The sequence below is a fragment of the Prionailurus viverrinus genome, chromosome B2 (genome assembly GCF_022837055.1).
Source record: "Prionailurus viverrinus isolate Anna chromosome B2, UM_Priviv_1.0, whole genome shotgun sequence".
In the NCBI taxonomy this organism is placed as follows: Eukaryota; Metazoa; Chordata; class Mammalia; order Carnivora; family Felidae; genus Prionailurus; species Prionailurus viverrinus.
In genome coordinates, this window is record NC_062565.1 from 101,639,771 (window position 1) to 101,650,298 (window position 10,528).

Here is a 10,528-nt window from a genome sequence, read left to right on the forward strand (position 1 = left end):
CCCACAGAGAGAAGCTGTGGTCAGAGCAGAGAAGACTTCGTCTGGGCGTCTCCACACAAGGTCAGCTGCCCCACCTGAAAAGATAATGTCCGCTGTCCTGTCTCTCTTTTGTGATCACCTAGCTTCTCTCAAAGATACATGGTTCCCTGTTTTTCTCACAGATAGTGCTTTTACTCTGATTCTCTGGTGATTTAGTGCTGCTTTCCTGTATAAGCCGCAGGAAGATTTGTACTATTTAATGTTTGTATTGGATTTAGGTACATCCTGATTATTGAAGAGCGGATTGTGTACTGAAGGCTCCCGATCGCTTTCAGAAGCTAATAAAGGGCGACTTCAGCTCAGTTCACTGCCAAGGAGTGACCTTCAGAGACCATGGCCCAGAGTCTGCAAGAGGAGGTGACCTGTCCGGTTTGTCTGGAAATTTTCTTAAGCCCCATTTTACTCCCCTGTGCACACATTTTCTGCTTTCATTGCGTGCGAAGATGGATGCTGGAACACAGGGATCTGAAATTGACCTGCCCCGTGTGTCGAGGGGTAAGTGACAGCCCCCCTTTGGAGGAATGGCAAATTGGAGCACTATCGCTTCTGTTCACACAGCACAGTGCCCTACTGGAGAAAAGTCTGCACGTAAGCAATGAGTTGTTGAGGTTCCGGGAGGATATGACCCTGGATACAAGCACCGCCCACTCCTTCCTCATCCTCTCTGATGACCTCAAGAATGTTCGGTGTGGGAAGATCTGCCGCAACCCAGTGGAAGATCCCCAGAGGTTCACCCACCTGGCCTGTGTCCTGGGCACCCCATGCTTCTCCTCCGGCTGCCATTACTGGGAGGTCGAAGTGGGACAGGCGGAGGAGTGGACCCTGGGGATCTGCCAGGAATCAGTCGACAGAAAGAGAAAGGCCGGTTTCTCCTCCGAGCATGGCTTCTGGTTTATCAGCATGAAGGCAGGGACCATCTATACCAGCTCCTTCCCAGAAACCAGAATTCCTGCGAGCCCTGAACTTAGCCACGTAGGAATTTTTTTAGATGTTGAGATGGAAGAAATCAAGTTTTTTGATGTGAGAGGTAATGCCCTCATCTATACACACAGTCATCTCTCATGCGTGGAGCCTTTGCGTCCATTCTTCTGTCCCGAGCTGCCTAGAGAAAGTGACAGTGGTGCCTCCCTGAAACTCTGCTCATGAGAAACTCAGCACTTCCTAGAAGATTTCTCAGAGGTGAATGAGACCTTTGACTCGAGAAAGGGCAGAATGACCTAGAGAGAGACCATGTGTGTAGTAGAAAGGTTGTGCCGATTTTTGAAATAGATTTTGTAGACTTTGCAGCTGAATAGTTTTTAGGGTGCATTTTGTAGACTTCGTAGCTAAAGAACTATGGGGCCTTAGGGGGTGTTAGTAAGCACTCTAAGCCCCAGTTTTCCTAGTCTTCAAGTGGGGATCATTATATCTCTCAGCCAAATAGCTGTGATGATCAGAGACGATGCTGTGCATTTATTTTGTACTAAATACAAATGGGCCATTTCAGACTGGAAGTTAAATAAAATATTTTGTGGGTAGAGACAACGCCCTTTTCATTATTTTATGCCTTTTCTGCCATTCCTGATAATGATAGCTGTCTGGGAAAGAAGAAGGAAACAGCCAGCATGAGATATTTTGACATGAAGTTTCAGTGAGAGACAAAAGTACTGGGAAAGAACTACGTTTCTCATTTTTGTTTTCTCCCAAACACAGCTGCCCAAGTTTTCCTGAACGACAAAACTTTGAGGTGTCTCCAGTTAATGGTGATTCACGTTTGTTCTAATGGGAATTGTCCTCTGCCCATTTCAAGGATTGGCCTCCCATGTGGTTGTCAAACCACCTCCCATGTGGTACGGTCTCACGGCAGGCACAGAGATGCCAACAGGCTCAGGCAATGTCAAGCTGTTAAGATCCCGAACCTTCTGGAGTAATGAAGGAACGGGGAATGCGGGAAATGAGTAATGAGGGAAACGGCCCTTGAGAAGAGTGGACCCCTGGCCTTCCGCCCACCCGGTGCATTTGTGCATGGGAAACCCTTCCTTCTGAGAGGAAAGGACACCTCCCCGCACGCCTGAACTTCAGGCCACTGCTGTTGCTGTGGGAATTCTTATCAACTACGTTAAACTGCAGACAGATGTTCACCAAAAACTGTTCTCCAGGTTGCTTCTGAATTCATTTTTTTAAGGTTAGAATTTTAGAGGTTTTGCAGTTAACTCTCTGAGACGTTTGATGTTTTCCTGTTTGGTCGTGTTTGGTCCTCTCCTGTTCGATCTGAAACTTGTGCCCCTCTCCCCAACACCGCACCCGCACTGTCTCAGATGGCGGTTTCTCATACCGGACGCTCAAGTGCTCATGATGGCTCCTTTTCAAACCATTCAGGTCCTTTAGGGTTGTGTTTTTTTTTTTTTTTTTTTTTTTTGTTTTTTTTTTCTAATTTACTTGAGTCAGCCACTTCTGAGGTGACATCTGCTTTGGAAGAGTTGGGTTGCGACATGTTCAGGAATCTGCTTTTGACCTCATTTCCAAAGAAACTGAGGATAGTCAGCTTCCTTCTCTTACCAACTCCACTAGAGTGGGAGGACAGTCCAGGTTTGGTATTTTCCCCCCTTATTTCCTTTTGATCCCTGTGATTTTATTAAGGGGTCTCCTTGCCCTTCTCTGACTCAGGGCCTGCATCCACCCTGATCCACCTTAACAGGTCCTGGTAATATGGAAACAAAAGTTTCCTGAAACGGTACTTATGAGCGATACACTAGAATTTTCTCTTTTATTATATTTGCTTTGAAAAAAAAAATGCTGGGCTCACACACATTTGATTTCACAACTGGTCAACAGGTTGAGAGCTGTAGGTTGAAACCCCGGGATGGGCCCTAGGCTTCTAGTCCCTTCCGGTGTCCCAGAATGCCAAAGAAAGGGCAGCCCCAGTTTCCCTAAGACCTGAGGTGACAGCTTGTATTGTATTTGCCTATTTCAGGTTCTCTCAAAGACTGTTTGTTTTGAGGGACTTTCTGTCTCTTCCTCACAGAGGTTTAAGTTCCAAGTTCCCTTCATCCCAGCTGATGGACCTGATTTTTTTCTTCATCAATCATTAGGGGAAAATGCCAGTGGCCAATGATTGACCTGGTTCCTTTCTCCTGTCTGATGGAATATTGTGGCCCGGGGGAAACCTTGAGGGGAATGAGTCACAGGCTCATTCTGTTGTCAGTCAGTATTCACCCTTTGCAAAACATTTCACATATCCAACTTTTTTTTTTAATGTTTATTTATTTATTCTTGAGAGAGGGAGAGAGTGAGCGCGCGTGCGAGAAAACACAAGCAGGGGAGGGGCAGAGAGAGAGGGAGACACAATCTAAAGCAGGCTCCAGGCTCTGAGCTGGCAGCACAGAGCCCGTCACTGGGTTCAAACTCACGGACCTTGAGATCATGACCTGAGGTGAAGTCAGATGCTTAACCGACTGAGCCACCCAGGCACCCTGCATTTTGACTAGTCTTAGTATTAAAATGATTGTTTGCTATTACTTAGGGGTCCGTACAAGAAAGCATCATGGTGTGCCCATCCCCCTCACCCATCTGTGTCAGGTACTTTCCTCCTCTTCCCACTCCTCACCCAACCCCTCCCCCCCCCCAACTCTTGAGAACTGTAGCATGGATACGAATGCACGTAGACAGTTTTTAAAGGTGCTGGTGTTAGAAGTGGTGTCACTTTGGGGAAAAGAACTCTGGCTGCCTCAAAAAGCAATAGCAGTATGGGAATACATTATAATTAGAAATCCTAATTAGCATAACAGGGTAGTATTAATTATGACCGCCCTTCCCACCTCTCCTCCAAGAGCTTTCCGCAAATTTCAGGCCTTCTCAGGCCTCAACTCATCCTGTCCCCATCTAGGATTCCTTCAAATTTTTTTTTTTTAACGTTTATTTATTTTTGAGACAGAGACAGAGCATGAACGGGGGAGGGTCAGAGAGAGAGAGGGAGACACAGAATCGGAAACAGGCTCCGGGCTCTGAGCGGTCAGCCCAGAGCCCGACGCGGGGCTCGAACTCACGGACCGCGAAATCATGACCTGAGCCGAAGTCGGCCGCTTAACCGACTGAGCCACCCAGGCGCCCCACAGGGTTCCTTTAAAAAGAGCCTCCCCACAGAAACTTATACTGGCATCATAACCCCTGCTCTTGTTCATGTCTGCCTCTGCCTCTCCCACAATATCCATATACAATGTTCTTTCCGCCACCGAAATCTTGGGTACGACTTGTTTGGGTCTGACTCGTTTGATATAACTGACCCGAACTCCAGGTTAGGTGGGAAAGGAGAACTAGAAAAATTGTGGAGATGCAAGAGGGAAGGTAGATGGGATCTGGGGGAGCTCCTCCCTCGGCTCATGGAGTCTGGGCAGCTCGGTCCTCCTGACCTGGGGTCAAAGGGAGCTTATGAGGGGACAGAGGAAAAACGACTACTCTTGAAGTCTTTATTTGGGAGGGACATTTGTCCCCCACAACTCCTAGAATGTAGTTGCTTTATTTGGCCACAAAGGCCCAGACGACCGAAGCTGGCCAGAGCCACGGTCCTCAGTCCTGTGTTCTCCTTACAGTCTGGAGAGGGACGTTCAAAAATCTCCACGCCCGAGAACACATCCCAAACCAATCAAATCAGAGTCTCTGGGGATGGGGCTCAGCGGGACTTTCCCAAGTTTTCTCCGTGATTGTAACGTGCTGTCAGGGTGGGGGATCGCTGGGCTAGAGCATCAGTTCCAAAACTTTATCGTGAACCAGAATCTCTCAGATGAGTTCAGAAGGTCTGGGTGGAGCCCAAGAATTTGCATTTGTAATACATTCCCAAGTGATGTTGGTGGGGACCATCTTTGAAACCAGTGGTCGAGGGGACACAGTGCATTTTGATTTTAATCTCTGTGTTAAATGAATCATCCGACGAATTACCTTTCAATTAATTAATTCGTTTAAAATTCATTCCATTTAAATTTAAGTTTAATTTTAACTCCTGCCTTTAAACAAACAAACAACCCTAGAACAATGAAGGGAAGAGAGGGAGGTTGATGGTTTTAGCAGGGATTAGATTAGTGTATTAACAAAACTCCTACAGTGCTATGGACATTCTTGCCTAATACCCTCCACCCTTCCCCACCCACATTTTTTACCACAAGATTGCTGTCATCAATTCTAATACCCTGACAATACCCAAAACTGTATGTAAAAATAACTGCTCACTACAGTGACCTAAGTCTGTGTTCCTTTTTTTAAAAAAATTTTTTAAATGTTTATTTATTTTTGAGAGACAGAGAGAGACAGAGAGACAGAACATGAGTGGGGAAGGGGCAGGGAGAGAGGGAGAGAGGGGCAGGCTCCAGGCTCTGAGCTACCAGCACAGAACCCGACTGGGGGGTTGAACTCACGAGCCTTGAGATTATGACCTGAGCCCAAGTCAGATGTTTGACTGAGCCACCCAGGCGCCCCCTAAGTCTGTGTTCTTAATATTTGGTTTTGGAACCCTTGGTAAGGAAAAGTTTCTCATTAAAGCCTTTCTGGGCTAGATCCCCGAGCCCCTACCTCCCCTGCCCCCCCCCGCCCCCCCCTGCCCCGCCCATAAAAAGCATCCAAGAAAAAAATGGTATAATCTTCTGCCTCTTATGAGGTTACTGTCTTTGGACAACCTATAAATACTGGCTTGGAGTTTGGCAAAAGCTGGGCTTATTTTTCCTAGGTGACAGATTCTGCTGTGGTGCTACAATACGCATATCGCTGCAGCATGCAGCCTGGTTTCAGACTTCCTTGTGACAAGCTTCTAAGAACCTTCCCTAAGAGCCAGCCTCTCTGCCCACTTTTCAGGCTCTTCCTCCATCCTCTTGCTTCAAGTGCAGAGGCTACTCTCCTGGACCACAAGACTAAGGGGCAGTTTCAGCGCCCGAGAAGCCTGGACCTCGGAAGGCTGCAGAGACAGTCTGGTGGCCTTGGAACACGTAACCCCGACATCATCGGTGTGATGCAAACATAAACAGCTTTCTCTGTTAAGCCACTGTTGTTTTTTTGTGTTCTCCTTGCAGTTGGACTTATTCCTGACTCATTTTCTAGTGTGCCAACATTGCTGTGACATGGGGTTGATTCTTGGGTGTTTTCTAGAGGACGCCCTTCCCCACATGCCTTTCTGGAGACCCATAGAGGAGCCCCACAGTCTCCCTTTATTTTGTCGTGTGTTCCCTGGCTCCAGCCATTAGAACTTTGGTGAATCTTCCAGGATTTTGTATGCTCACAGCCTGCCCTCAGCTTCCTTCTCCTTCCCTTCTACGACCAATTTCAAAAACTAAAAGATGATGTGCAAAGTGTGCCTCAGCTTTCCCATTTAATAGAAAATTCCAAACATGCACAAAAACAGAGAAGAGTATAATGTACCCTCATTGGGTTTCAACAATTATCAACAAATGCCAGGCCTCCCCGTTGGATTATTATTATTTTTTTAATTTTTTAATGTTTATTTTTGAGAGAGACAGAGCGTGAATGGGGGAGGAGCAGGGAGAGAGGGAGACACAGAATCAGAAGCAGGCTCCAGGCTTCAAGCTGTCAGCACAGAGCCCAACGTGGGGCTCGAACTCACGAGCCGTGAGATCATGACCTGAGCCGAAGTCGGACACCCAGCCGACTGAGCCACCCAAGTGCCCCTCCGTTGGATTATTTAAGAGCAAACCTCACATATCATTTCATCCATAATTGCTCAATAAATATCTCTATGAGAGTTTCACTTCAAGTAGCCCCTGTTATCCTGGTCCAAGATTTATTTGCCTACATTTGGAGTCCCTGTGCTTTCTGTATCAAAATTTCCAACCTCAAAACAGGCAGGCACTTTTTTTCCCAGTCATTTTGTTAGGTGCTTAGGCAAGCAGGGCCTTCCTCCCCTCCAGCCCCCCAGCCCCAGCCACTATACCACTCCAATGCCTGTGTGGGGCACCTGCGAGCTGCCACGCGGTCACTAACATGTGGCTTGTTTTCAGGGGGACCAATGATCTTAAAGTTCCAACTGCCAGATTTATATCCATCAGAGATATTTTTCCCATCCTGCTACTTGTTTTATATATATATATATATATATATATGATATATGTTATATATATATGTTGTATATGTTATATATATGATATATGTTGTATATGTTATATATATGATATATGCTATATATATGATATATGCTATATATGCTATGTATGTTATATATATATGTATAACACATATATATGTATAACATGTATATATGTACATACGTGTATATATGTATATATAACATGTGTATGTGTTATATATATATGTATGTTATTTTTAAATAAATGCACATGGTGCAATGTTCAAAAAGGCACATAGTGAAACTGTCTCATGGCATTCTTGTCCCCATTCACCTCATTCTCCTCTAAAACAACTCATGTTGCCAGTTGCTTGGGGATTCCTCCAGAGGTATTCTATATGTGTTATGTACATATTTTATCTAAATGTTCATTTAGCATGTACATTGTTTTGTTCCTTGCTTTTTTTCCCTTGAGAATATTTAAGGAGATTTATTTAAATGGTCTTTTCCCAGGACTCAGATAATGGGAGTTCCTGTGCTGTGCAGATCAACTTAATCAGTCAATTTTGTGAAAGCAGTTCTCAATCAGGTTTCTAAGCAAAACGTTTCTTTACAGTTTTCCAGGAAATCGTTGGAGTTTCTCACTCCAAAATGCATGACACTATGGCTGCCATCAAAGAACTGCTAGAATGGCTAACTACCACAAAAAAAAACCCAAAAACAAAACAACAACAACAACAAAAAAAAAAAGCCAGTAAAAACAGACTGACTTCATGCCCTGAATCTTTCAAGTAAGAAATAATTTTATTTTTCAAGTACAGGTTGCTGAGTATAGTAAACAAAGCAGGAAGGTGGTAATAGCTTCTTAGCGAAAAAAGATGCTTCCCTGTACCAGGCTCAGAAAATCCAAACTGTTGTCAGAGCAGAAAGCCTGGATGGCACTGAGGATCCTGAGCGAGGCTTGTAAGCATAACAGGGTGCAAGTTTATCATAAAAGATGTTGATATTTTTATTTTAAAAAAGTTTTTATGCAAGTATAATTAGCACACAGTGTTATATTAGTTTCAGATGGTTAATATAATGATTCATCAATTCTGTACATTACTCAGTATCCATCACAATTAAGTGGACTCTTAATCCCCTTTATCTATTTCACCCATCCCTCCACCCACCTCCCCTCTGGCAACCACCATAAAAGATGTTGATGTTTTTATTTATTTATGTATGTATTTATGTGTGTATTTATTTATGTATTTATTTATGTATTCTAAGTTTATTTATTTATTTTTGGAGAGAGAGAGTGCGTGCCTGCAGGTGCATAAGTGGGAGAGGGACAGAGAGAAAGAGAGAGAGAGAGAGACAGAACCCCGAGCAGTCTCCATGTCATTGCCTCAGAGCATGACGTGGGACTCGAACTCACAAACCATGACATCACGACCTGAGCTGAGATCAAGAGTCAGATGCATAATTGACTAAGCCATCCAGGGGCCCCAAGATGTTGATATTTTTAAATCCTGGCCTGACTGGAGGATCCTCAAAAGAAGGCAGAAGAGGTGGGGGCTTTTGGCTTGTTAATAGTTAGTCTAGGCTCACATACGGATACTCCAGACAGCTTGAGAAGAGGAATTTTGAACTGATTTATACAGATTATTTTCAAGGCGTGTCTACCCACTGTTTCTGTCAGCAAAGATTTAATCAAGATGATGAACCAAAAGAATAGAACAGAGATCTTTCTTGCTCCCGATTAAAATGGACCAGAGTCCTGGAAAGCTGATTACTACAAGCTGTTCTGGAAGCTCTTTACTGTTATTACTAAAACAGTTTATTTACTTATTCATACATTTTATTGTGCATGAAAATTAGAATGTTTTTCTTCAGAAATAGCACTTAAGTCCAATTATTCTTGAGAAAAAAATTTAATACAGGTTTTAGAAATAACAAATAGATTTTGCCAAACATATATTCTACTCAAGAGTACAAACACTTCTCACGAAGATTTTTTTTTAAATGTTTATTTATTTTTGAGAGAAAAAGAGAGAGAAAGAGAATGTGAATGGGCGGGAGGGTCAGAGAGAGAGGGAGACACAGAATCCCAAACAGGCTCTAGGTTCTGAGGTGTCAGCACAGAGCCCAACACGGGGCTCGAACTCATGAACCATGAGATCATGACCTGAGCTGAAGTCGGACGTTTAACCGACTGAACCACCCAGGCACCCTTCGTTAAGGCTTTTTAAATTCAAAGTAAGTTATATCTCAATGTGACAAATCGAGGAAGACTAAGTACCTAAACCCTGCCCAATGATTGCCATATATTTTTAAAACAGATTTACTTATGCTTCTCATAATGACTGGAGGTCCATTTGAGCTTATGTTCTTTGTTTTGTTTTGTTTTGTTTTGTGAAAGATGGCAGAGATGATGGACCAATGACACCTGAGCTTCACAAAGTATGGCACTTTAAAAACTAAAGTGACTTGTCCCATGTGTTTAGGTTATTTTACGAGCACCCATATTCTCTCATGCCAGTGCAATTTTTTTAAACTTTTTTTTTTTTTTTTTTCCGAGAGACACAGAGTGTGAGCAGGGGAGGGTCAGAGAGAGAGGGAGACACAGAATCTGAAGCAGGCTCCAGGCTCCAAGCTGCCAGCACAGAGCCCATTGTAGGGCTCAAACTCACAAATCGTGAGATCATGAACTGAGCCAAAGTTGGTTGCTTCACCGGCTGAGCCACCCAGGCTCCCATGATTTAGTTTTAAGTGCACTATGGAGTAGTTGGGATAACAGAAAGCGATGGAATTTTCCTGTTGAGTGACAGATTTAGGAAGGTGGTATTTCCCATCAGATGGCACAGTTGTCTCATAGAGTGGAGTCTGCATATGTCTCACTAACTCCAGTGGTTCTCAGTGATGTGACCTTCACTGTTCCCACCTCTACCTCCCTCCTTTTCCTCTCCAATGATCTAAATCTATCAAACCCAATGACTTCAGAATATTCACCCACATGTCCTGTGTCCTGGGGGTCCCTGCCTCACCTCTGGCCTTTGCTGGGAGGTAGAAGAGAGGAATGGGTTCCAGGGCTCTCCTGGACCTCTGTTCACAGAATCCTTCAGAACACCGGCTCCTCTCTATAGACCAGAATTTCTGCCAGCCCTCCCCTCCAGTGTGTGGGAACATTCCTAGATGCTGAGTTTTCTGGTTGATGATGGTCTCTTCACTGTACTGACAGTTCCTCTGCTTGGAGCCTGTGTGTCTATCCTGCCCTGATCATCCAGAAGAAGTCAACTTAGAAACCCTATTGGGCATGTTCACTTCTCTCTCTAAAGTACTCTGAACACAATGTTACGAGCAAGGCAGGTCTTCAGTTTTTAGGGCGATGAGATGTGCCTCGTGACTCATACAGCCGAATCCTGGATATTAGTCAGGTTTTGTAAAACCCTCATAACCATTCCA

The 10,528-nt window shown here is 44.3% G+C and overlaps 1 protein-coding gene across 1 annotated transcript; it reads left to right on the forward strand.

Moving 5' to 3' along the window:
• Window positions 1-272: 272 nt before the first annotated feature.
• RFPL4B (ret finger protein like 4B) lies at window positions 273-1,547 on the forward strand. The gene has a single exon (XM_047860176.1). The coding sequence runs from the start codon at window positions 373-375 to the stop codon at window positions 1,183-1,185; it is 813 nt and encodes a 270-aa protein (XP_047716132.1). The 5' UTR covers window positions 273-372; the 3' UTR covers window positions 1,186-1,547.
• The last annotated feature ends 8,981 nt before the right edge of the window (window positions 1,548-10,528 follow it).

Excerpts from the sequence above, each read along its gene's own strand:
- RFPL4B (XM_047860176.1), top strand. The coding sequence starts at position 373 with ATGGCCCAGAGTCTGCAAGAGGAGGTGACCTGTCCGGTTTGTCTGGAA.